Source organism: Amphibalanus amphitrite, unplaced genomic scaffold, assembly GCF_019059575.1.
Source record: "Amphibalanus amphitrite isolate SeventyFive unplaced genomic scaffold, NRLGWU_Aamphi_draft 000520F_arrow, whole genome shotgun sequence".
Lineage (NCBI taxonomy): Eukaryota > Metazoa > Arthropoda > Thecostraca > Balanomorpha > Balanidae > Amphibalanus > Amphibalanus amphitrite.
Genome location: NW_024882014.1, coordinates 197,467 through 225,048, shown reverse-complemented (window position 1 = coordinate 225,048; position 27,582 = coordinate 197,467). Strand labels below are relative to the sequence as shown.

The 27,582-nt window shown below is 50.1% G+C and overlaps 1 protein-coding gene across 3 annotated transcripts; it reads right to left on the bottom strand.

Annotated features, from left to right (window-relative positions):
* Positions 1-125: 125 nt before the first annotated feature.
* Positions 126-20,686, bottom strand: LOC122393173 (tudor and KH domain-containing protein homolog). Of its 3 annotated transcripts, none has more exons than XM_043388928.1 (11): positions 20,642-20,686; positions 17,989-18,144; positions 17,380-17,554; positions 16,503-16,633; positions 14,203-14,308; positions 13,504-13,673; positions 7,223-7,336; positions 5,843-5,941; positions 4,907-5,145; positions 3,834-3,987; positions 126-1,924 (listed from the first exon to the last, which is right to left on the bottom strand). In XM_043388928.1, the coding sequence occupies exons 2-11, from the start codon at positions 18,070-18,072 to the stop codon at positions 1,823-1,825; spliced, it is 1,374 nt and encodes a 457-aa protein (XP_043244863.1). In that variant the 5' UTR covers positions 18,073-18,144; positions 20,642-20,686; the 3' UTR covers positions 126-1,822. The 3 variants fall into 3 exon arrangements, with proteins under 3 accessions (XP_043244863.1, XP_043244864.1, XP_043244865.1); XM_043388929.1 differs by lacking the exon at positions 20,642-20,686 and adding an exon at positions 20,618-20,634; XM_043388930.1 differs by lacking the exon at positions 20,642-20,686 and adding an exon at positions 19,450-19,461.
* Positions 20,687-27,582: the final 6,896 nt, after the last annotated feature.

The window sequence follows — 27,582 nt, the reverse complement described above, 5'->3', positions numbered from 1 at the left end:
TACTTGGTGGGGCTTCGGCCGTCAGAGGGGGCTGCTGAAAGGCAGGGATGTGGTGCAACGAGGAAACCTAGTTCGCTCTGTCTACAATAACCCTCCACCACCAGCAACTCCAGAAAACAGCGAGCCACTTTCATCATTGAACATCATATTCAAAAGGACCAGAAGTTCCGGCTGAGCAGCATACACACAGAATCACGATTTAAAAAATATCAGCCTCTCACAGCTCCATTCACACAATTAACACGCCACGACCAAGACCGCATACGCACCGGGCAGGCTCACTGCAGCATTGCACGAATGACATTCGGGCCGGGCGCGGCGCGGTCGACTCCTCGGACCGAGTCATTACGCTCTGTTGGCACCGTTTCGCTATAACCGACGCCGGCGGCCGTGCCGTGCCGTGCCGTTCGTCTCGAGTGGTCAGTTCCCGGCACGGCGGTCGCCGCCGGCCGCCGCCGGTCGGCCGCAGCACGCAGACGGGAAGGCCGTCAGGCGGTCACTCGCCGTCCGCCCGGCGCGGGCTCCGCCGCCAGTCCGTCTTCCTCCAGTTCCGGCGTCATCACGTCAGCGCACATCGCGTCATCCCTAAAGCTCGCCGGGGCCGCGACTCGCCACCGGCCGGCAGAGGCCGAGACCGAGCTAACAGTGTCCGCAGTTCGCCGGAAAACGGACACCCCTCCCGGATCCCTCCTCTCCCTCTCATAAAACAGCGCTACAACGAGCTGCACGAACACCCTGTCAGCACCGCACTGACAACTACCTCAGAATTCAGAAAGCATCATCTGAAAACACTACCTGAACGAGACTTAGCACTGTGAAACAACATTCCGATCACGCGCACACTTTTGTTGAAGGCTGGGTAACAAAAATATCACGAGCAACAACTAGCATCGGTTATCAGCAATATTATGACAACAGTACTCGGGAAGAACGCTATTTTTAGCGCTCGGTTTGCCCATGGGACTTCCAATGATGATCCGACCCGGAGTGAAAATCGCTGCATTTCCTACCACGGGAGAAAACCACACACCGACTGCGATTTCCCATCGCATCACTGGCCTGTGGCGCAGGCACCTGCTGCGTCCATTACGGAGGGCGCTGCTGTCAGCGGTCAGACCAGCCCTGACCTCACCGGGGCTGTCCCCAGGCACCAGTGGAAGTCGTCCCAGGCGCCATCGGCAGCTGTCCGCTCCCCGTCCCCACGTCACTCACGGAAGACCTTCCATTCCCAGAGGTCGGCGGCGAATACATACAGTGTCTCCCGAACTCTTCATTGGCCGGGACCAGCCAGCCCGTACCGTCTGACTGGCCGCATAGGACAGCTCCGAACGTCAAACAGCTCTGAATCTGGGCAGCTGATTCGGTCTCCTATCCGCCCCTGTACCCTCTTCTGCTGCAGCAGTCATCCATCCGGGCCAGGCGCCGTCTGACGGCCGATCACCGGCCATCCATCAACGGACACCAACTAACGACTGACGGGCGTCATCTCCCACCCAACGCCGACTGCCGGCACCCGAGCCGGGCCGGGCCGCAGCAGTTCACCCGTCGCTAGCTGCTACCAATCTCAGACGGGACACACCGACCCTCATCACACAGCCTGCTGACCGGACGGCGCCGCACCGGGGCGTTCCCATCGCCGACACCGCCTGGCGCATCACCCGGGCCCACTCTACCCTGCACACGAGCGACACGGGCCGTCGCGGGAGTCCCCCCACACCCGACGCTCGCACTGACCGCACCGCGCCGCCGCCGGGGCCGCCGCTGGTCGGTCGCCGCTACTATCAGGTACTAGCCGCCGTCTCCCGGGCGGTGAGCGCGTGCCTCAGCTGCAGCAGGCCGGACTGGCCTCGCGGCTGCCCGTGGCGCCGCTCTTTGCCCAGACGGCGTGGCCGCGCTTCACCAGCTCCTTGGCCACGTCCACGTCCTGCAAACGGAGCGGACGGCGGTTAGAACTGGCGTACATGGTCCCGGTACCGCTGTGGCCATCAGAACTGGCGTCCGGGGTCCTGCTGCCCAAACCACACACACGCACACACACAGAGGGATACTGTCCGAAAAGGGAAGAACAGAAGGCGTGTGACTGAACGAAGTGGGCTGTGAAGTAGCAAGTAAAATACACGGCACACGCTCTCGAAAGATACAGGCGGGATCAGAAATCCTATTGATAGTTCAAAAAGGCTTCAGTTACAAGTCCTGTGAACACAGATCAAAACCATCTACCACAGCCTCGATCAGATCAAACCAATCGCATAAAAGAATAACGCATTCAAGAGGCGTTGAAAAAATCGCTAACTGCAATAACTGCAGATGACGGCGTCGATTCTCGCCCGCGCCTTTCAGTCCCAGATAATCACATATCGACATATTTACGATAATACACGACACGGCACCAATAACGCATTCTCTCCAGTCGGAGCATAATGTTCTGGTATCGGCTGGCAGCTACCGACCCACGGTCGGCACCCTGTAAACTAGCGTTCGAGTTCCACTGAAAGCCCCCCCCCCCCCGACCATACAAAGACGGGCGGTCCGATCGGGCGCGTGTCGCCCCCTGGCACGGCGGGGGCGCGGCGCCGTACACCGCGCCCAGCTCCGGCCCTCGGCTGAAACGGCGCCAGACGGAGAATCCGCGCCAAATACTGAGCGCTGAGCGGCCGCCGGCCGTCCACTCAGCCGGATAAGGAGCGAGAAAAGCCGCCTCATTGGCTCAGCGCGCTGCCAGACGCCAAATAAATACCCGGCACTCTCTGTTACCAAATACACACGCCGCCTAATGCCCCAGAAGGATATATAAAATAAACCCGTTCGAAGGAAGCACATCCGTGCCCAGGCTCCCGAGTCAAAGCCGTTTCATGGAAACAGTAGTAAGGCGTGCTGAAAGAAACTGGCGGCTAAACCCCGAGCTATTTCGCCTCGCCCACAGTGGCGTAATCAGCTTCCCTAGCCAGCTTAGATCACGTCACGGTTTGTTTTTAGGTGCAGTTCCGTAAAGGCGCAACAAACAAAATCACCAAACATCGCTGTAATTGAAAAAGGAACACGGGGAAGTCAGCTTTGACGAGTGGGTAATTGAAATGCATGAAAAATTCGCGGCATACGCCGTCAAATTAACTGTACACCGGAGCATATGAAAACGGATGGTCTTCGATCGCTCAAACTGACGCCTATTACGCGAAGCACGCTATGGATGATCGTTGTCAGAGATAAGCACGCAAAGCTGGCATTCCAGCTCGGAATTCGGTTCAAATCCGCGCTACCACTCGGCGCATTCTTACGTAACGCCTCGCACGGGTTACCAGGTCGGGTGGGATCTGGGCTGATACCGGGGCGCGCCGTCCCTCTGTGTGCGTGAGGCGGACCACACCCCCGGCCGCTCCCCGGGCACGCCTGTCGGCCTCGGGCACCTGACAGCCGCTGAGCCGCCGGGACCGGGCTCCACGGACCCATAGAAGCGGCTGGGCTGCGGCCACCGACCGGCCGGCAGGGATCCATCGGACCCTCCAGAGGGCAACCGCCGACACATACCTGCCCCTGGCGCCCAACCTCGCGACATAACACACAGAGAGTTTCACAGCACCGGCTAAGACTGGTTTCCACAAACTAGTAGCGAACGCAAAATATAATGCAACTTAATGCACTCAAGTATCACCCATGCTATTTGGACGCTATCAGAGATTAGTTAATTGTCGCATGTGTACAATTGCTACCATAAACTGGTATCACTATGGGAGTTACCGAATACCGTGAACACCTGAGTAGGTGTCTGAGTAGGACAGGGCCCTGGGCGGCGGCCACTACCCCACGGGTCTGGGAGGCGCCGGGTACGTACGTACCAGTTCGGAGTTGGTGTCGACCAGCTCGACGACGGGCACCTTCCTGCTGCCGGCCTGCTGGTAGCGCACCACCTTGGCCATCACCGACTTCCACTGGGCGGCGTACGTCAGCTCCTCGAAACAGTCGCCGGCCGCGTCCGTCCACGAGCACCCGCTGTGGGAGGGGGCGAGGACAGGTCATCCAGACATCAACACTCACTGCATGGGCCAGAAGGACGGGCACTGGGCAGGCTAGGTCAAATAGCAGTCAACAGTAGCCACTGAGGGGGGGAGGGGGCAAGTTAAGTCAAATAAAACAGCCACCGCAAAGGGTAGGATGGACCCTGTCAAATTATGCGAATAACAAACGTACGGAAGAGGAACAGTGTAGGCCAGGTCAATTGCTAGCCGCTTGAAGAAAAGGGAGCACAATCCCCGTCCGTCGTTTCTATCCTCAGGATGCTGAAATCCTTCTCCTCCACGCCGCAACCCCCATTCCGGGCTGGACAGGCAACTATATATCATGCCGGCTGCTCTCTTGGAGCGGCACCGCTGCTCCCGAGGGAGCGCACCCCGTAGCCGGGTGCAGTGAGTACCTTGGGGCTGGGTGGCCTGTCCTCTGGACGGGCTCAGCCCCGTTGACTCACTAGGATGCCTGCCCAGACCAATGCCTCCCCCTCATTCCTGTCATCCTCCCAGCTCTGAAATGGTCTCATTGGACCGAAACTAGGGCCTAACCCAACAAAACAAAAAGAAAACAAAGGGAGAACAAAGTCAGGTCATTCACCATGACTTTCCGATGGGCAAGAGGTGGGTAGAGCTAGGCTCTGGACAAGAGACAGGTGAACCGATTGTGTCGGGTCAGGATTAATCGTTTCGTCGAAGGCAAAACGTCAGCTGTACTTTCACAGCCATACACTATGAAAACAAATATGAGGAACAAGGGAGGAAAGGTCATCACAAACCTAAATCTGACGACACCATAATTTCCACAACTCCACAAATTCCCATCTGTGCCATTCCCGCTCCACTAACGAGCCGGCGGCGGGCGGGCGGGCGGGCGCACAGACCCCGACCGCAGCCGGGTGACTCACGAGGGTTTCACGCCGCAGAGGAAGCACTCGACGGCCTGGTGGCTGAGCCCGAGGAAGTCGGTGCGCAGCTCGGCCGCCTGGCGCCGCTGCACCGTATCCGTGTCGCCAAAGTCGACGTAGTAGACGGTGAGCGCCGTCTGGTCGGGGTCCGAGTCGTTCTCGGCCAGTTCGGCCACCTCGGCGCGGTACCACGAGCTGTCGTACGGGAACGGCGCCGCCACCACGTCACCCACCGCCACCTGTCGGCCGGCGAGGGAAGCTTCAGTGTCGGCGACCGGCCGTCAGGGGAACGGTCGGGCAGAACGTGCGCAACTGACCTCTTCGCAATAAAAATGGTTACAGAGCCACGCTATCACCAGGGTTCATCACATTCTGGGACACGACACTAGTTCAATAGACACGGCGGCATCGATTACCTAGCATGGTTGTTGCGTTGTACACTCACTACGTTTAAAGTACGTACACCTCTCACAAATCAGGGACGACCCTCGAGCCTTACGATGATAAAGCATATATGCCCCCAATAATCACTTTTCCCTGTTACAGAAATAATGCTGACAGAGTAGAGGAATGCTGTCAGGACTAGTGTACCAGTCACGTAGAAGTGGTCAGTTGTAACATACTGAGACGGTGCGTGTAAAACCATGATTGTCAGGCTGTCACGCGACATCGATGTTGGCGACAGATTAACGGCACTGAAGCTTCATTCTTGAATTCCACTGGTGCAGGCTGAATCATAACCAAAGTCTCAGCTGTGAGATATAGCGCCCTAATGAGTGTGGTGTGGGACTAGTGAGTGTCAACGTGTGGGATATGGCAGTGCGTTTCCAATAATGTTGAATTGGCAACACAAGGCGGTATGGTTTGGCTTCGACGTCTCGTGTCTCCTCTGCGTCATCAGTGTCCCAATGACGGTATTCCGCTCCACCAGCTCACCTTTTTCAGTTTGTACATGTTGCGGTTGCTCTCCTCCGAATAGAACTCCGTCATCCTCTCCACCAGCTTGTCCAGCTCGATGGCTCGCGGAGACTTTACCTGCGGAAGTACGGCGATGTCAGGCACATATACTGCCGCTAGGTGTCGGCCGAACAGCTCAGCTAGCGGAGGCTTGACCTGCGAGTCACAGCGATATCAGGCACACATATGTACACTACAGCTGTGCGTCGGCCAAACAGGATAGCTCTCCGAGACTGGACCTGCGGAAGCGCGAAGGGATATATAAGACACAACGCTAACGTTTTGTGTTCGCCAAACAAGACAACAACTATCGATGGACTGACACCGATTCGCCGTCTATTTTCGTGATGGAACACACCCATTTGCGTGGTGACTACTTTCAAAGGCTTAGTGGAATCGTAATGGCGGATATGTTTGCAATTCGAAAGAATTTGCCTAGCGTAGCCTTACATGGGTTTCCTTGTGTAATCCGGCTGTAAGCATGCAAAATGAATCCAATAAAGCATTTCAATGAGCGAAAATCATCAAAAAGTAGGCGAACAGGAAAAAAGTCGCGTTGACTTACAGGTAGATACCTAGTGTAATGCTGCAAACATGCACAATGAATCCAGTAAAGTAGCTCAATGAGCGAGAATCATGGGAAAACAGGCGGGCAAGACAAGACTTATTACGGAACATTGCCCAAAGAAGAACTATTGGCCACGACATACATCCCCGATACGATGCCGAAGCTCAGCGATGCGCCATAATAAAAGACACGTCATAAATATGCAGGTTGCATGAAGCATGATCCCCTGTGATTACACAAGCACATGACGTGAGGTGATCATATTAGATCATAAGGGCCTTAAATGAAGCCCGTACTATAAACGGTCGACTGAACCGGTGACGTAATGACCTCTATTCCACAACAGAGGACGGTGAAGAGCCCAAATCACGTCCAACCCGACCCGGGGCTCCGCACTGGCAAATCACTTCCTGTTGAGAAGTCAGGCAGCTTGAAGTGCAGGTAATAAGTCTGATGTGACAGATTTCGCGAGCATTGCGACTGCGTATGCACCGTCTACCGACGCAGCCCTAACTCAGGCACTGACGGGAGAGCATAGTACCTACAGAGACTACATACCCTGCTGCACACATTTACAGCACTGTACCACTCGCTGCTTACCCGGCTGTACCCTCTATCCCACACACTGGGGCTCGAGACATGGCGGCTCATCTCAACACGCACATTTGCTCTGGTGATACACCAGGACATCTAACACAGTGATACCTTCGCCCTAGGCCACATCACCCTAGCATCCCCACCCCCACGCGTCCTGCCGCCCCGCCGCCCGGGACGGGGGGGGGCAGACTGACCTGCACCCAGAAGTGTCCGGGCGTGTCCACGGCAGAGACGTACACCTCCAGATAGCCGTCGGCGCCGGTGGCCACCAGACTCTCGCGGGTCGGCACTGGCTGGTCGCCGGCACCCTGCCCAAAGACGTGGGCACATCGTGTCAACAGACCCTCTGTTTTGAGGGTATCTCAAATGATATTTTGACATGATGACAAATAATATGATGTGATGTCATAATATGATGATAATAATATGAAAAAATGATGATAAAATGATATTTTGATAACAGCTCTTTGAGAGCGCACCACTCTGCAGGCAGTAGGTGCCGGTGGTGGTATAGGTACCGGGTGGCCTTTTCCGTTGGTGGTATAGGTACCGGTTGGCCTTTTATATGGTAGGGCAAAGGAACTAAGATAATCGTTAGACAAAAATAGCACGCACGGACAAGAACCTAAGAGATATCCATTAAATATGGGGATGGGATGGGATGTCTATGGCATATATGTCCATAAATGGGACAGGAGAATTGGGTGAATACCGCTGAAGTGCGTAACCATGCAGCTTTGGTTGAGCCTATGGTGATATTAAATGAAGCACTGAGTGTCGTGGGAAAATGCTTTAACACCCTTTTTGCAACAACAAAACCCGGTAAAATGTGTATTGTAGGTGGCAGCACCGTCGACTGCGACTTTTTCGCTGTAACTTCGACCTGCCCGAGCCTCGTCAAATCGCATTTTTACGCAAAACCAACTGCAGGGCTAGTGTTTTGGCATGCTCGCGCCAATTTATATCTTTGTCTAACGCGAATCTGCGACTATCGACACACCCTAATGTGTAGTTTCATGTTTGTTTTGTCCGTCACCATGCATTTGAGCCAGGAACTATGACGGCGCGCCACACTGTGCAGTTTGTAGACTGTAGGTGTCGCTACTCCTCGATAAGTCTCCATTCCCATACAGGAAAAAGAACGAGTAACTCTTCTCTAGAACAAACACCAGACTGACGCCCTAGACTATGCATTCGCCAACTACAGCGGCCTAAACCTAGCCGTGTATGACTGAGTGAGTGAGTGAGTGACTAGTGAGTGAGTGAGTGAGTGAGTGAGTGAGTGAGTGGGTGAGTGAGTGAGTGAGTGAGTGAGTGAGTGACTGAGTGGGTGAGTGGGTGAGTGAGTGAGTGAAGACACAGAAGGGACAGATACAGGCAGGGGTGTCGTTTTCCGAAAATGATTGGTAGTGCCCAAAGGCGGCGGCTGGCCATATATGACGGGGCTTACAAGGTAGGGTACCCCCAAATCTGCCTTTCTCATCGGATTTCGGCCACTTATTTTTCGCCCTGGTCATTGACAAGACTAACCGAAATCTAAAAAAAAAAACACAAAAAAAACTTTGGAAATCTGGGTCCACACCGGACGCCATGCACAAAACGTGCAGTTATATAGGCAATAGTGTCGGAGGAATGCACGCCATTCTGAAAGAGGCCCACATCGACTTAAAAGGACGGCTGTGCTGAAAGGGGACAGGAACAGCTTTGAGGGCCCAAGCCGACTAAAAAAGACGGCTGCGGGGCCAGGAACGGTTTTGAAGACCCACGCCAATTGAAGGGTTCGACAACTAACGAGGACTGGAAACACAACGATAGTTAGAAAGACCTGCTTGCCAAAATAAAAGGATGACAGTACGAGGGGCGTTCAGAAAGCTACGGGCCCGACCATGAAGGAGCAGAGAGATACAGCATCGACTCATTAGACCAAAAAGTTCATTTATTCAAATAAACACCGTTAAGACAAACACATTTCGCGCAGCGCTTCGCGAGAGCCCTCAAGGCCACCATAACCAAGTGGGTTTTGGACCCATCCTGCACGTCCAAGACGGCTGATTTCGTCTCCCTGCTGTTAGCGAGGTTGCCGCTGCTAATTTTCTTATGTTGGGGAAGAGGTGGCAACCACTAACCAGAGTGTGCAAGGTTCGGAGAGAAAAAAGTGGATGCGACAACAACTCGAAGCTCATCGCTTCACTGTTCGTCATCCCGCCCATGTACGCAGGTGCGTGGTCGCGGATCAGGTGCACACTTTACGTCAGCTTCCCTATAGCCTCTCCTCGATGTTTATCGAATGGACGCACATCATCAATTGTGTGCCCCTGTTTTGGAAAGTTGACGAGCGGAGGGGGGTCGCATCGACCCCTCCCCCCTGCCAGGCCGTGTTATGAAAAATGCCCATGGCGAGGGTTAAGGTGCCTTTTCTGCACTAACTACTATGAAACGAATCACTGCTCTCTTCTGGGCGTCGCCCATCCTATCCGAAATGGCGAACTATGCTACGAATAGAAGCCCGAATCAATCACAGAAGAGACTTAATTAAAACCCGCGCCCGGCTGGGGGTCCTGGATTTCCACGCCCTGCTGGGGGGGGGGGGGGTGTTTGAACACCCCCCTAGTAACTCGGCTCCTGGGCCACGTAGCGATACGCGGAAGGCGGCGTTCGAAAGAGCGTCAAAAATAATGACGAAATCACTTCGGTCAATTTTTTGCTCAGGTCAAAGGTCAGGTCACCAGAGGTCATTGAAGGCAAAATTTCGCCGATTTCCAGGTCGAATGTCGAAAATTTCCAAGAAGCCAACGCATAACTCGGGAACCAATAGAGCTACAGCGCCGCGGAAAAGCGCATTCGATAGCCCTATTAACGCCCTTTCTGAGTAATTCGCTCAGATTTGACCTAACGTCAACGGTTTTGCCTGCAGGGGGCAAAAACTGCAAAAATAGCCGATTTTTTTCGGAAACAGTTTTTCTGCAATAACTTTTGACCCAAGCCTTGTACGAGCTTACTTTTACCGGCATCGTGTTTCTCTCGTCAAGACGCATCGAATGAACTATAACTTGACCTTGAAAGGTCAACTTATTAATTTGACCTCAGGTCAAGGTCATGACCTGACCGGAAAGGGTCATGTTGCATATCAGTCGATCCGTATCGTCGAGCTGAACACATCTAAGGCGTTTTCATTGCTCTAGCATGCCTCTATCAAAAGTTATTTGCGAAAAACTGTTAGATACCATTCGTGACCTAAGATGACCTCAGGGCATAAACAAGGGTCACAGACACCATTTTCATGTTCTGTGTGTCTAAACCACTTGTAATTCGGTGTTTGGGAGTGTTTATAATGTCTTTCGTCCAAAAGAGGAGCATTTCAATTTTCTCCCATTGACTTATAATGGGGAGGTCGCAAAATTGACCTGACCTTAGGTCACCGATATCAAAATTCCGAGATATACATTTTATAGATACTGTTACCCTTATCAATCGTTGAAAGTTTCAAAGCGATCGGTCACTCGGTGTAGCTATGACAGACATTGAAACTTTTTATGAGGTGAGGTCACTTCAAGTGACCTGGTGACCTGACCTTGAATGACCTTGGTCTGAAATTTTCACAACATGTGTAGAATTGATGTATGATAAGGTGTAGCAAAAACGGCGGCGCTCCGCGCCGCCGTTTTTGAGATATTCGCGAAAAACCACAAGGGGGGGTGTTCAAACACCCCCCCCCAGCAGGGCGCGGGTTAATGGCCACTTACTTAATTTGCGTAAGTGGACATCCCAATAACACATCATTTAACACACCGCCTTGCAGGCCAAAATTCCAACTCCTTCATTGTTCGGCCCGAAACTTTTTGAACGCCCCTCGTAGTTACGAGCTTCAGTTTTCGGGGTCTGATGCGGTAATGACCTGGCGTTGAACCCTGGGAAATCAGGCTGCATCACCCACTCAAATCAATATACCTATGGCCTATTCTGGAGCACCGCGGCACCTTCCGAAGTCGGTGTAGGGCCTCCAGCGGCTGGTGTGGAGACGGATCGGGGTCTATTAGGGGCGGTCGCGTGGTATGCGGGACTCAGAGGCAGTTATGGACCTCTATAACCAATTGCGTTTTCGAGCCTCTTAAAATCCATTAAGGACCGGAGTCCTAGACACGTGAAACCTCATTGTCAGCTACATACACCTACTGTGGCTAGAACCTTATTTATGTACTTGCATATGTGCTTATTTAATATTTGCTTATCTGTTTATTTTGATTTTTTATCAACTGATAAGTGACAAAAGATTGGTAGGGCTCAGCGAACATTGGTAGGGCCCAAATAAACATTGGTAAGGCTCGGGCCCTACCAGGCCTATACAAAACGACGCCCCTGACTATTGTGAAACTTGGTAGGTAGGTAGGTACCACATAACTTGAAATTACTTGACGCAATGACATGATGTGGAAAGTGAAAATGATACCTAGGTATTGATCGAAATTTATGGACTTAGGTACATACGCTACAAGAAGATTGAATTGGTCAACCAATTCAAATTCAATCTACTTGTGGAGTAAGTCTATAGATTTTCATCAATAGTTATCACTTACCATTGAAGTTACTTGCTATCATGCTGATTTTATACATAAGAACCTCATTCATTTTATTTGTATGACATGTTTGAATGCAATTTTCTCAATAAGTGAAGAAAAATGTTGGTAGTGCTCAACAACACATTGGTAGTGCTCAGCTGAACATTGGTAGTGCTCGGGCACTCCCAGGCCTATACAAAACGACGCCCCTGGATACAGGGGAAGGAGAAAGGGTATTAAAGGAATTAGAAGAGGAAGGAAAAGTGGGAGGAAGGAGAGAAGGGAAGGGGACAATTCGCTCTCGGAAACATCTATATTACTATTTGATAGAGGTGACGTAGTTTCTGTCTATAACCGAGGTCGCGACATGGTGCTACGTAGCGCGGGTTACAGGTCACACCGTTGCACCTACCGCGCTGAAGTTTGCGCAACTCATAGAACAAGTTTGGACAACGTGCCTTTGAGGGGTCTCAGCTCGATCGGGTCGATAGCGAGCGCGTGGCGCGTGCCCGAAAAGTGCAAATTCGCGTCATAGACTTTACATGTATAAATCGGCTTGCAAAAACGGGCGAAAATGGCTAAATTTGCCCGACACGGGTCCGGTCCCGGTGCAATATCTCGGTAACCGTGGGCCCGACCGGTACGGGGAAAACAGCATCGTGTAGAGAATCGAACGGGCTATCGAATGGTGTGCGGTGCAGGGGTTGGCACGCGCCACGTGCACCGGGGAGGACACTTTCTTTTGAAAAATGGACGTTTTGGACGGATTTGGGAATTTATATTAATTTCAGGTGATCGTCAGACGGAATGAGTTGAAACAGCGCCTATTAGCAATAAAAATGTACCGTCTCTCATGGAAAAATTGTGAAAAGCTAATTGATCAAAAACAATGTGGAAAAAATCGCTGAATTAAATGGTATTTGTCCAAAATGTGCCACTAAATAATTACACGGATTTTGCTGCTTAACCTGATACGTTTGACAATTGAAAATGCTATCATTGGAAAGAGCATTCAATTCTCTCCAAGATCCAATCATCACGTTTGCATGACAAGCAACAGTATTCTTAAAAATATAAATGTTTCAAACCTCTGCAAAACGATTTTTAGTGAAAATTATCTACGCCTTTAATTTGTCATAAAACTACGCGCCTAAATTATAAAGCACATTTGACAGATTCTGAAGTGGAAAGCATGCTTAGCAGACACGGGCACCTCGATGCGGTGGATATTTTTTTCCACAAACCAAAACGTTTAGCCGTCAAAAAGCACTCGACCGAAATGGATAGATAACCCAACCGACACAAGAACAACCGAACACCGGCCGATCGAAAATATCCCTTTTCGCGTTGCGGAGCACGCGGGTCACCCTAGTTGGTAACTCTTTGGACAGAGCCGGTGCAACTCTAGCCGAACAAATGAATGGGCGGCTCCCCGCCCCAGCTGTGCACGACCCTCAGCGGCCGGTGCCCGGCGCTCTCACCGCCGTCATACGTACCGCGCTCACCTGGACTGTGGTATGGCGGTGTCCGTTTTTTAGGGTTTGTGTCTGTTGGAGTATATGCCTGTATCCCACCGTGTTTTGCCGGCGCCCGGTTCGTGTTTGCTGTTTGTGTGTCTGTTCCACCTGTGACCTGTGTTTAGCCGGTTCTCCCACCTGTGATTTGCCGGCGTCGGGCTTGTGTTTGGTGCGCGGCGCCCGGTTCGTGTTTGCTGTTTGTGTGTCTGTTCCACCCATGACCTGTGTTTAGCCGGTTCTCCCACCTGTGATTTGCCGGCGTCGGGCTTGTGTTTGGTGCGCGGCGCCCGGTTCGTGTTTAGTGCGGGGTTTGTATGTCTCCCACCTGTGATTTGCCGGCGTCGGGCTTGTGTTTGGTGCGCGGCGCCCGTATGTGTTTGGTGCAGGGTTTGTGTCCCCCACCTGTGATTTGCCGGCGTCGGGCTTGTGTTTGGTGCGCGGCGCCCGGTTGGCGGCCGACAGCTCGATGCGCCGCTGCATGGCCTCCTCCTCCTCCACCTTGGTCTGTATCAGTTGTTTGGCCGTGCTCAGCTGGTCCTCGGTGCCTTTGATGGTGATCAGCCGCATACCGTCTGCCGGAGAAACGCACACGAGGGGCTGGTGAACGTCCAGGGTCCGCCGTGCTGCCCAGGGGGATTGAGTAGTTCAGGCGATATTTCAAACAAGTCACTTACTATGGCGAATATACTTTCTGTCAATCATAATTCATAATGCATTTTTATTCAGAATGCCAAGAAGCCAGCTTACGATAAAAGCAATAAAATGTGTACCAAGCTTTCGATGAGCTGTAAGCAAAATTCGAGCATATTTCTCTCATGCGGATTTTCATGTATTTTATTACAGGCTAGATGGCATTTCCACAAGTTCCGTTTCATTTTTGTTTCTGTTATTGTTTGTCTGCTTGTTTGTTCCTTCTTTGTTTTGTTTGCTTTTTAGCACCTTTGGTGTGCTCGGTTGATTTCAAATTTGGCAACCGTAAGTACCGACTACATGGTCGGTACTTACGCATGGTCGTAGGATATCTACTGATATAGAAGATCTAGCAGATTCTCCCGGCACCCCCGTCCGCTATTCGTCACCGGTCACACTGAGGTCACCCACCGGCGGGTGTGCGGAATTCGCGGTCCACGATGATCTTGGCCCCGGAGACGGCGCACATCTCGCGGATAGAGTCGCCGTTTCGTCCGATGATCCGCCCGCAGGCGCGCTGAAATAGACAGGGATGGAGGGGTGGGGTCACCAGAATAATTACACGAGTGATGAACCTGGACTAGTTCATGTCATCGGCGCTGCCGTAGATCTCTGTAATATGTAATCCGTTCACATGCGTACGTAGGTGCCGTGATTCCATATGAAAATAAATGGACAGACTAAATAAAAAAGGCGAGCTAAAAAGATATACAAATAAATCCATCGGACGCCGCTGTAGCCTCTGCATTAGTGAAGTTGAGTAAAGTAACCTTGGCTGTAGCAAGGTGTTGAAGGCCTTTCCGCGGTTGAGTTCTTTGCCGTTATTATTTGTGCTCCGATCCATGATCGCTAAAAGGTGTGGTCAGCGACTCAGCATTTTACAAGTAAGCGTCACGCATTCAACTTAAAAGCGCGGCCTTAGAAACGTTACAAGCAGCATTGGTGGCACATCGACAGACTGACTTTAATGTCAAACAATGACCTTAAAGACTGAATTAGGTTAGACAGTTATACACTCGTAAGTTCACAAGCCGTTCTTGAGGAAGCAACTCGCATGAAGACTGGATAACCGACTACCCGGCACAGACTGCCGACACCGGACGGCGGACTCCAAACGGTGTATGTCCATTTTAGCACCCCCCGTCCATCCTATTCACCCTCCCTCGGCGGCACGGCGCAGGGCCTATCGCGGCCCAGCCACGCGCGGCCAGCACAGACATTATTGGAGCCGCCGGCGGCGCCAGCCGTGCCGCGCTCTCAGCTATTGGTCAGGGGCAATCAGAGGCCACGGTACGATTGGCCGCCGCGTCACGGCGACAGCGTATGCCGACGAAGCTTTCGTCAAACGCGCCAGTAGGAGACAGCCGTCAGCAGACGCTCATACCGCGGCCGGCCGGCCGGCTCCGAGCGCCGCTGCTGAGCCGGGCCGGGGAGTTATGTGCAGCTGGTGGCCGGGCAGAGACGCGGCGACTGTGGCGGCTCGCCGGGGCAGATCGCGCCGCGCCGCCATTGGCCGCGCGACGTCAGCTGGGGCGTGACGTCAGCGCCGGCCCGGCGGATATCACAGAGAGCCCCAAAGCCAGAATATGTGCCAGAAAAGGATAGCCACAGCCGACTGAGGATTGCACGGTGCAGGGCGAAGGCGGGACGGACAACCACCGACGGATGCAATGTGACGAATGGAGAATAAAACATTAATAACATGGGGATGATGATGACAGGGGTCACTACATATCCCAAGGAGACAGCTATACTGACTCCGAAATTCATTACTCCCAAAAGAAAATACAGATCATGATCAGGATGAAGGCGACATAAATGTCACCAGCAAAACAAAATCATGCCAGTCGATTTAATTCGTTGATTTGTTGTAGACTTTGACAGTAACATGTCCATGAAGACTCATTTATCAACAAAGCAAACTCCAACTTGCAAGAACGCATCTTTAGACGCGCATTTAAAAGCGCGTGAGGACACGACGGTTGCAAAATTGACGATCAACAGATTACACGCATTCAATCAAAATTATTATGCAAAAGAAAGCTCAGCAAAAACGTCTATCTTGGTCATTTTTGCACTCAGGAGTAACACTGTTTGCATGGAACCTAATGGGACAGCCGGTTGGCAGCTGGTTCACCCTGGTAGTACAGGGCAGGTCGCTGATTACCCCCGTCCCTGCACCCCACGGACGCGCCCTGCGACCCGCTGCGCCCACCTGCTGCGGCACGCTGATGCTGGTCAGCAGCCTGGGGACCCACCTGCGGCACGCTGATGCCGGTCAGCAGCCTGGGGACCCACCTGCGGCACGCTGAAGTTGGTCAGCGGCCTGGGGACCCACCTGCGGCACGCTGATGTTGGTTAGCAGCCTGGGGACCCACCTGCGGCACGCTGATGTTGGTTAGCAGCCTGGGGACCCACCTGCGGCACGCTGATGTTGGTTAGCAGCCTGGGGACCCACCTGCGGCACGCTGATGTTGGTTAGCAGCCTGGGGACCCACCTGCGGCACGCTGATGTTGGTTAGCAGCCTGGGGACCCACCTGCGGCACGCTGATGTTGATGGTCAGCAGCCTGGTGACCCACCTGCGGCAGGCTAATAATGGTCAGCAGCCTGGGGACCCACCTGCGGCAGGCTGATGCGGGTCAGCAGCCTGGGGACCGGCCACCTGCGGCACGCTGATGTTGGTCAGCACTCAGCAGCCTGGGGACCCACCTGCGGCACGCTGATGTTGATGGTCAGCAGTTTGGGCTGCTCGGCGATGGCTCTCTGGATCAGCCGCTCGGCCTCCTGGGCGTTCTCCGCCTTCCCGCGGATCACGCAGACACGGTCGTCGGTCGGGCCGCCTGTGCATAAACTCCCAGTTAGACCGTCAGCAGGAGGGGGCAGCAGAGGCGCGTGCTACGGCACACAGTGAGCAGGAGGGGGCAGAGGCGCGTGCTACGGCACACAGTGAGCAGGAGGGGGCAGAGGCGCGTGCTACGGCACACAGCAGGAGGGGGCAGAGGCGCGTGCTACGGCACACAGCAGGAGGGGGCAGAGGCGCGTGCTACGGCACACAGTGAGCAGGAGGGGGCAGAGGCGCGAGCTACGGCACAAAGTGAGCAGGAGGGGGCAGCACCGGCGCGCACTACGCCATTGCCAGCAGGAGATGGTAGCAGGGACGCACACCCGACGGTGATGAACATTAATTTTTTTTCAAAACATGGAATCGGCGTAGTGAAACGTGTTGTGCTTTAACGAGCTTTATGAATGTTTTTCAAGCATCACAAATTACGTGGCAAGGAGCAAAGAAAACGATTACGTTACACAAACTCCATAACAATGGTGATGGAACTCCAGTCAATGCTCTGAGTGGGCTCCTATAGCGTAACCGAGTTCGCGTGATGGGAGTGCAGTAATGTGCAGTGGTTTGGTGAACCTACAATGCGTTCTACGCGTTACAAGGTGTTCCCTGTTACTGTCTAGAATACACCTTTGGGCGGTATGTCAGCGCCCAACAGCAGCAAGATCACTGCCCATTATCACCACAATTTTAATAATGAGTACATCATAACGCCATAACGCGGTTCCGAGTGACATTTCTCCGTACCGGGGTCCTTGAAGTTGATGCGCGTGTTGGTGATCTCCTGGATCTCCTTGACGTTGGCGCCCTGGCGTCCGATGACGAAGCCGACGGCGTTCCTCGGGATGACCATCTCGATCAGCGTGTGCCGCGACGTCGCCGTGTCGGCCGCGTACATCTCCAGCTCGTCATCCTCGTCATTCTGAAACGCGCAGACGCGGCGACCTCATCACGGGTGACGATAGGACACGCACCTCCAGCGACCTCACCACGACTGTCGCACAAACGACCTCACCACGACTGTCGCACAAACACGACGACGTCACTGCGACTGTCGCGCAAACACGACGACTGTCGTACAAACAGGGTAACATCATTGCGACGTCAACATGACATACGGAGTGAATACACTTTTGAAATCACAGCGAACTGTGGTCTTGAATGGCAACAAACCTATGCAAGTAATTTGTGACCACGGATTCTATTCAGCGAAGTGATACTATGTAACACTATCGAATAGGTACCTATTTCAACAATGGGTTGTGAGTTGAATCGTTCTGCTAAGTGTAAATTAATTATGAAACAGGGGCCACCACCAAATGGGAGTGAATTAAATACCACCCATCACATACTCACTTTTTTATAAAGCAGGTAGAGTGCAACTCCTGTAAAAGTTGCAAGACCTACAGCGAGGACAACTTTCTTCGTGTCGACGCCCATTTCTTGTGTTCCTTGCTTTTTGTTTTAATTGTCTCTTAAATTGTCTCTCTTTTAATTGCTTTAATCTGTCACCTGAAACAGAAAACATAGCAAAATCAGTCAACAGCATGCAATGAAGTACAATGCACAACTGATAATTGAAAGTAACGCAATGGGAAATGAATAACAGCAGTCATTGTCACGTTTTTACATCTACGTAGTGTTTGCCTTTCTTGCCCTGATCATTTCAATTCAATATCCATTTCAATAAAATGAAGAAGAAATGGCTGCGTCTAGATATAGCCATAGGTTACTACAAGCTTTATTACACATGCACAACCAGCACCGCCGACAGAGCACCCTCGGAGATCGATATGGATCAAATGAGATACGTGAGTCAGAAAAAAATGGAGGCACTTTTCTGAAAATTGCTGCAAAGTTGAGATCGGGCAGCCCGCAGTTCTGGCCGAAGTCGGAGCTTTCAAAAATTTTCGAAGATCCATGTCCAATCCGCTTGGGCCTTCATAAACTTGCCGTAGGGATGATTCTCATTGTCGAAATGGGTCCTCAGAGACTGCAATGGGCCCCTGGACACCGATGGGACCCTCGGAGGCCAGTACGGAGCCGTTGAGGCCGGCGGTCGGCAGAGGCCCTCAGAGGGACTGCCCAAGTAAGGTCACTAAAGCGCTTGAGCCTTCAGAATCAGCAGTGGGAGACCGGATTTTCAGAAGTGCAAGCCTGCTGACACTCAGAACTCAGAGGTCGGTTTTGGTCCCTCAGAAGTCAGAAGCCAGCAGGGGATTTCTTCTGACTTCTCACGAGTTCAGTGGGGCTTTTTTAGGAGCCTACACGCGGCCCGCAACAGCCCTTTGGCACTTCAACAGCACTTGAATCTATCAGATATTTGGCCTGAGTTTGAAAAGGACCCCACCCAACCCTGAAATTTTCGAGCTAGGTAGTAGGTCTTGACACTCAAATTTCGTGCCAGCGTACTAGACTGGCGAAACACGAACGCAAAATTCAGCTAAAACCAACTAAGATATGGATCGAATCAAACTTCAAAGTATTGACATGCCCGAGCCTGGAATTGAAGTCTTGAAGACTTTGGCGACTCTCGCCCTGACCCTGGCTGGGACAATTCCAAATCATTCTGAATCCATTGCCATTCTCGATTTTATTTTGCTGACCCCAAAATCTCATCAGACCTGCATCCATCTCAAGGGGTGCCCAGTCAGAGATTGGAGGGGCAAGGTGCCCCACTTGCCCCCTGTTGCAACACTAATGGCTGAACAAATAAAAAACAACCTAACCTTACAATACCTAACCAGAAAAACATGACCTCAACTAACCAGCATAACCCAACCTAGCAGAACTAAATATTAACTTACTCTTACTTACCAATCTCGACACCTTAGATTTATATCGATGGGGATTTGATGACGAAAATTTGCAGAGGCGACGATATGTGTAATAAAAAAATGAGCTGATAAAAAATATTGATTCACATTGATATGAAGAAATTCCTAACTGATAATAAAACTTACAACAAAATGTGAGATAAAGGCATGCAATTCGTAGAGAAGAAATATGCAGACAAAGTTTTGTGGACAAAAAAAAAATGTGGATGAACAATTGCTCTACAAAGAAATGTTATTTAAGGATTTGTTCAGATACCATATTTTGTGGAAAAGGCACACTTTCTGCATTCCCAATTCCCATATCCTGATCACTGTAAAGTACCTAAGGTAAGTGAGATGACAAATAGATCTTGTTTGGTGTGGATTTCCAGTCTGATTGGTGTGGTGTGCATCAGCAGGTACCTGCTGCATAACAGCCCAGACTGGAAAAATTCATTCACCATGCTAGACTCACTGTGGGCTCTCAATGTGCCAAAATTTAGCACCAGCAATTTTGTGCTGAAATTTTATCACATTTTTTGCCAAAGTTCAGGCCTATATATGCCAAACCTTAGATCCAATCATCTGAGGGCTGTCACAAATGTCAACTCAGGGATAGGTAGGTACTTGATTCCAAGTTCAAATGTAGAGTGTAGACTGTAGTGAGCATAGTTAGCTAAGGTTAGAGCTTGTCGTCTCATAACAAATGTTTTTATTTTGTCTGCATGCTGCAAAATTTATTATTTCATTGTGCCCGAAATTTCAGCACGCCAAGTCTGGTTATGTCAGATGCTGCGCTGAAATCTTGCTGCAATCCACCTGCTACACTGGACATGTCGACAGTCACATGGACCGTGGATGTTTTCCAGCCTCGCCTACAGTGTATTAATAGCCCTTTCTAATTCAATGCATTACATTTAGGCATATCCGGTATACCTTATCATAATGAGCTGAACAATTGTAACTGTTGCCAGGACTGCTTTCTGGACATCAAGTTCATCAAGCACCTGAAAGGTGCTATTTTCAGCTCTGAGCTCAGGCTGAAAACTGTATGTTTCAGTTTAAAACACCATGCATATGCTGAAACTCGAAAAGTCAAAGTTGAAGTAGAACATTTCCTTCTCAGATCAAAGGCATCAGACTTAATTCAAAACAAGTAAAAGTTATACATAATAATAAACCTCTATACAAACCTCTAATAGAGCGATTCACGCTTCACGGCAGCCATTTTCAGAATCTTGTTCAGAATGCTCCAGTTTTTGCTAGGACTCGCTGGCGTATCTCGGCCTCTCATTGGTAAGTAGTGCCTCTGACGTAAATTTCACCAATGACAAGACGAGAAATGCGAGCTGTCTAGCAGCATGCTACTAAAAAAACAATAATCGAACAGCACTCATTCTCTTGGAGACATGTGCGTCGTATTTGACTCATAAAGCCCGAAGCTATCTGCTACCAAATTGACAATTGATGCTATCACTGATTGATTGCAAAAGCTGTTATTTCTATATTCAAGGAATGATTGAATATCTTATGACCTCTCCTATGTAACAGAACTCGTATTTCAAATAAACTTTTTGTGGCCAGTTCATCTTAGGCCTTCGGTTCTTCGTCATGTTTTTTATCACTCGTCATGCACAACAGGATGCAGACACAAGTACGCATCGCAACTCGCAAGGCCGTATATGGGCATCGCAAATGTTCGCATGGCACACATGGCATGTGTTCGTATAGATAAAGTCAGGTTAGACTGGGTTGCGTTGGGTTTGTTTCAGTGGTAAGAGATGCATTCTAACATAGATATACACACAGAATCTAATGTCGGCAAATCATGCATAACACAGAGCTGTGTTTGTACGCCATCTGAAATTACAGGTTGATACCTTAAATGATATAGATGACGCTGGTGATGCTTCTTGTGGTCTGCGAAAGTAGAGCCATCTTCAAGGCGGCATAATAGGGAGTTCAGAGTTCAGACTGCAGAGTCTGCACTCACTGCAGTTTGTACTGTGTCATTTCCGGTAACCGGACAAAAGCTCTTAAAGCAGAAGATCGTAAGGCAGAAGATCGTAGGAAGTTAAACGTATGCAAAAGACATAGGCGGCGGAACGGGGAGGGCACCGGGGCACCGTGCCCCCCTTTGAGTTTGGCATTTTAACATTAGCCCTATGGGCGTTGCATGGAAAGAATGGGACCAAAAGTCGGCAGTGCCCCCCCCCCCCCTACCCCACTTGCTTGAGGGTGTTCCGCCGCTACTGGACATAAGTTGACTTTAGTACGATACGCTAACGCAGCCGAAGAACGCCGCACTCTCGCATGTGTGCGGCGTTTTCCAGCTTCTAATGTGTAGGGGGGGGGGGGTGACGGGGTCGGTTGGACCCCCCCCCCCTTGCCGTTTGGCCCCTGATCGAGCTAGAGCTTCGCGAAAAAAAACGAGCGTGTTGCCCGTGACGAGAGGAAGCAGACGATACCCAATTTTAAGGTCCTAGGTCATTGGGTGACCTTCCAGGTCAGGTCAATGACCCGAAAGTCGGGAAAATCGGGACCTATTAGAAAGTCGTAAAGTGTAGCTTCTAAGGAGTTTTTCGGGGTGCTGATCACGAATATCGTGTTAGTTTTGATCACAGATGATGTCTTTAAGCATTTAGACCAGGTCGGGTCAGGTCAGGTCAGGTCAACCAGTAGGGGTTGTGACGGTTGTTCGTAGTACCTGTCAACCGCCTCTGACAGCTTCGCAACACGTTACGAAGGCACCAAAACTACTTCGTAAATGTTCAAATGGTTGCTAAATTCGAATTCAGCTCCAAAAACTAGCCTAGAAACATGTAAAACTCGAAAAAGTGAACCGAGGTCACCCGAGGTCACCAAAGGTCAATGACCTGACCTGACCTTCAGGTGACCTTGACACCCACCCTAATGCATGGGAGCAACATCAAATCACATGTTTGAACGTTTGAAACCACGAAAAGCCTGCAAACGCGCGGCTAATGCGAGCCGACATACGCGGAATCGCGATTCCGGCCAAACATGGTCTCGGAAAAGAGGTCACAGGTCAAAGGTCATTTGGGTCAGGGTCATGAAATTTTCAGGGTAGGTGTAAAATTGATCAATGCGAGGGTACTGAAAGTTTCGTCGTGATCGGCCGCTTTTTACGCGAGTTATTCGCGAAAAACCATGTGGGGGGTCCATCCGACCCCCCCCCCCTACACATGCGAGGGTTAAAAGTAAAAAATGTGCAAGCAAAAAACTAGGATGCCTTACGAAGTGCAAAATTATTCGTATTTGCATTATTAAGGCAATATATACACACAATATTAGTTTACGTGCATGCATAGTGTTTAGCGGATGATATCGTGTTTGACGTTTACGCATTTGCGACCCCCCTGGGCACAAAAAGGGACCTGAGGCTAGGAGTTAGGAGTTAGGACCCATGGAACGACAGTGGTGACGGACTTGATGAGCCAGAACTGGCGGATCGGGGGTGAATTGGCACAAATCCCGCAGCGCCCGAAACCGGCATAATTTGTGCTTTTCGGCATTAAACAAAAAAACTTAACAATAGTTAGAATAGTTGTTATTTTCCTCGAATGAATAAAGGTCGAAGGTGATGTATTCTAGAACTCTAGAATACATCACTTTCGACCTTTAACCCTCGCCGCGGGCCTATTGGTTTTCTACACGCGCCCCGGGAGAGGGGGGATACGACCCCCTCGCCGTTTCGCCCCTAATGGAGCAAGAGCCTCGCAGAAAAAAGGCTTGTGCGCCGTTACGAGACGCAGCGATTGGTACACGATTTTAAGGTCTCAGGTCAGCCGGTGACCTCTGAGCTCAGGTCAATTGACCCAACTCACGGGTTCGGTTTTTGTAAATAACTTTGAAAATTGCCGCAAAGCCGCCATTTTTGCATCATCGTGTTCGCCTAGCTTAGGCGCGTCGAATGGTAGGTATACTTTTTGTTCTGGTAAGGTCAACTTGTGTTGGCCTCGGGTCAAGGTCAGGTTAGAGCCCCTCATGTCATCAAGTTGGTCGAAGGATGTCACGGCGCACTCGCGTATCATTTGATATGGCAGGTCTTCCCGGGTCCACTCATTAGTCATTGGTGACTTTCCCGACCCTCTAGCTCAATTGGGTCTAGAACGGAGAAGGTCTAGAACTTCCCAAAAAATCACTTTTCAAAAATTTTGTGTGTCGTGATGTCATAAAATTTTGAATAACTCCCACATTTTTGAATCGATTCTTCTAAAAATTGGTAGGTATGTAGGTGCACATAGACCACTTCTCTGACATATATTCCGGTTTTTCGATAAACTAAAAATTTTGAATTTTTTAATCATTTTCCCAAAATAAGTCAGTTTCTGTTAAAGATTGGGCCAAAATCCAAAATTTTCAAAAAACCGAGACAGCCATTTGATAGACAAAGTAGAATCACGTATAGCCTTTCTTGTTACGTCCTGATTCCTTTAAAAATGAAGATGTTAGCGAATAGCGGCGTTTGAAATTTTGCCGTTTTTGAGGCGAAAATGGCGGACATGACGTCACTTAAACGCCATTTTGTCAAAATTTTCCGACTGATTTCGCTCAAATTTTCAGGGAACGTGTCAATTTGATGTATAATAAGGTACTGAAAGTTTGACGTCGCTGGCGTAACGCGTTTAGAAGTTATTGGCGAAAACCGGGGGGGGGGGCAGATTCTGCCCCACCCTCGCGGGACGCGGGTTAAACATGTTCATTTTCCTCGAATGTCATTCATTCGAGGAAAATGACATTAACAATTATCATCCCGCACCATAGCCATTGTTTACAATTGCTTCACGTGCAAAGAGAATAGTCACCGTGCAAAGAGAAAAAATTATCAGATGTCGTGTAGCTGATTTGTTAAAGGGACCCTCCCACCTTCAAAAAAGTTTATGAATTGGCATGAAAGTGTTGTCGCTCGGTTCAGAAAGAGCGAAAACAAATATCTACCAAATTTCACCGAAAAATATTCACCGGTTTTCAAGATATTTGACTTTTACTTTTGTTTACTTTTTTTGGGATCTCCGCTGTTTCTAGCGACTTTATTTTAGAAGTGCGGCGTTTGCGGCAGATGTTGCGCGCAAATATCATATACCACCGCGTGCTACAAAACGTTTTAGTCAAACATTTAAAAATCGTTAGATATTTGCGCTGACGTCACACATTCAGAGGGGTATTCCTACACTGAAAGAAAAACTACACCTGAAATTGGAATATTATTACGGTACACAAATCTCCACCCCTTTTAACTTCATTTTATGCCAGAGTAAAAGATGTTTGCATGGACAATTGGAGATTAATTCTGCCACCCGGTAGTAAGTAATATATCCTCTTAAGCTTAGAACTACACCCGTTGCGGAATAAAAGTACGGTACACAAATCTCCACCCCAAATCAATTCATTTTACACCCCTAGGTAAAGGGTGTAAAGGGGCGTTAGGAAGAATTAAGCATGTAATTTACGATAATAATTTTACGCCACAGTGCAATTTAAGCCAAAACAATTTCTACGCCTTGCGACATGGTGTAGAAATACCAGCGGGCTGCGAAGCTGAATGTGTACAATTTAAGTCAAGATGTAAAAATAGCTCACGTTTTAATCCGCATACAAAACAAAAGTAAACGATAATAATTGTATGCTCTTTTCCAGAGGGAGTAAAAATACGACTGGGTAAATATACATCGCCAGCCATAACTATCCCCCAGCGTGATTGTATCTACTGTCGTCTTCTGAGCACTTTCGATAAAGTCAACTATGGTGCATCTCTCCAACGTGTTGTTTATTTAAAATAACTTGAAACGACAGATCACAGGTTGCTACATATTGGTTCCTCCCAACACTGACTTCCCTGAGGATATCACAAGCTGCACAAATCACATTTTATTCACAGCACAGGTCATCAGGTCACTAAGTCACGTTTCATCATGTACTTTAAAAACAACTGAGCATTTCTTCGTGTAACGAGAATCGACACCAAACGTACGGTCTCTGAAATCAAAGCACAGGTGTACGAACTAGGAAAGCACTGACAACAAAAACTCCGTAAAAAAAAACTGACTGAGGCCTTCTCAACTCACATCATCTTCAGTGCCTATAGGTACTGAAGATGTTTCACAGCACGACACTACAGTGCGTTACGTGTATCGCGGTGCTGAGTTCCTATTGGAAACATCCACATACTCGAACGCTCTCAATGTTGGAGCGTCCAAGTTTGTAGATGTTTCTATGGAAACTCAATACCGCGATACTAGTAGCGCACAGTAGTGCCGTGCCGTGAAACAGGGCCCTGCTCGGTCACCCGACCACTGCATTGGTGCCTCTGAATCGGCAACAGTGGATTATACGAAGGATGGCATTCTCGGCCGCACTGAGAGGAATCGCGAACTTCATAACCCGTGCATAAATGACCTCAAAAAGGATCATGTTGGGCCCTCTAAAAGGCAAATATAGCACAGCGTGCGCCGCAGCGAAGGCAGCCAGCATCTTCATCTCACTGTTTGGGAGACGATATTTCACATCGCTGACCAGGCACTGGGTTTCTGGGTGAACGGACACAGAGTTGCGCCCATCCTGCAGCTCCGAAATCGTCGTGCCGCCACCGATCACCAAGGTGGCCGCCAGGTCGTCATCTACCAAGATTGAAAGATAAAAAGAACTATTAACCACTGCAATCTTTAAGTTAGGAACGACTTTGTATGTCAGGCCGTCCATCCGTCCGTCCATCCGCCCATCCATGTAAATTGAAGGATGTAAAGAAATATTAAGCACTGTAATCTTTAAGAAAATAGCAATTTTGAATGTCGATCCTTAAAAATTGACAGATGAATCTATTAACCCGCGCACCGAAGGGGTTCTGAGCCAACTTAGAAGCGACGAGAGGGTGGATGACCGCCCCCCAAAGATCTCAAGAACTAGGTAAGTAACTTCGCGAGAAGCGGCAAACGACATTCGAAAGCTCGTAAGAAGGTCTATGAAAAAAGTACTTCGGTCATTTTTCGCTAGGGTTCAAAATGACGTCATCAGAGGTCATCGAAGGTCAAATTATAGTAACCGTAAAAAGACCGACAACATTCAACAAACGACTCCGTAGCTCATGAACAGAAGAGATAAAAAGTCGTATAAAAAGGAATCTGATGGAAATAAGAATGACTTGAAATTTATTCCATTGACTTATAATGGGCAGGTAAAAAATGACCTATTCGTAGGTCATCGATATGCAATTCTGAGATATACGAGTTGTAGGTGCTCATCACCAAAATTATTTCTGTGAGTTTCAAGATCTGCTTTCAACAACGAGATAGCAAACTTCGAAGATTGTGTTTCGAGGTGAGGTCACTTAACGTGGCCTGGTGGCCTGACTTTTTTAAGATATGAGCTAAAGATTTCCAGAGGGTGTGCGAAATGGATGTATCAACAGTCGTGCCAAATCTGGCGGCGCTATGCGCCGCCTTTTTTATGCTATCTGACAAAACCTGAGGGGGGGGGGGCTCCCCCGTCGGTGCGCGGGTTAAGCACTGTAATCATAAGGCAAAGAACGATATTGTATGTCTGTCCGTGAAAACTGAAAGATATAACTAGTAAGCACTGTAACATTTAAGTACAGAACGATATTGTATGTCACGGACCGACCGACCGACAGACGAGACAGACGAAACAGACAAATGTAAAATATTGGGGGGGGGACACGTCCCCCGTCCTCCCCCCTCCCCCCGGTGGCGGAGCCCATGGATGAGACAGGCGAGACGGACGGACGGGCGGACGGACGGACGGACGGACGGACGGACGGACGGACGGACGGACGGACGGACGGACGGACGGACGGACGGACGGACGGACGGACGGACAGACGGACAGACGGACAGACGGACAGACGGACAGACGGACAATTGTCGTCAGTCATCATTAATGGTAGTTTAAAACTCACCTTCAACGGGTGTGGCGCCCTCCGGAGGCAGGAGTTGTGCGGTGTAGCACGCCTGTCGCGTCATTGAGGTGACTTTGTCCTAATGCCATTCTCGCCGGCGTGACCCACGACGAGAGCCAGGTCACCTAAACCTGAAAGTAATACACAAAATAAATTAGCAACTTTTTCAGGCCAAGATTCTAGTACTTTTGTAAAACG

What these genes read in the sequence shown, in the direction of transcription:
- LOC122393173 (XM_043388928.1), bottom strand. Translation starts at nt 18,072, where the DNA reads ATGGGCGTCGACACGAAGAAAGTTGTCCTCGCTGTAGGTCTTGCAACT. An exon ending in CCGACGCCGGCAAATCACAG is followed by an intron (nt 7,337 to 13,503) that starts GTGGGGGACACA and finishes GTCTTTGGGCAG; the next exon opens with GGTGCCGGCGACCAGCCAGT. An exon ending in CCGGACACTTCTGGGTGCAG is followed by an intron (nt 5,942 to 7,222) that starts GTCAGTCTGCCC and finishes GTACTTCCGCAG; the next exon opens with GTAAAGTCTCCGCGAGCCAT.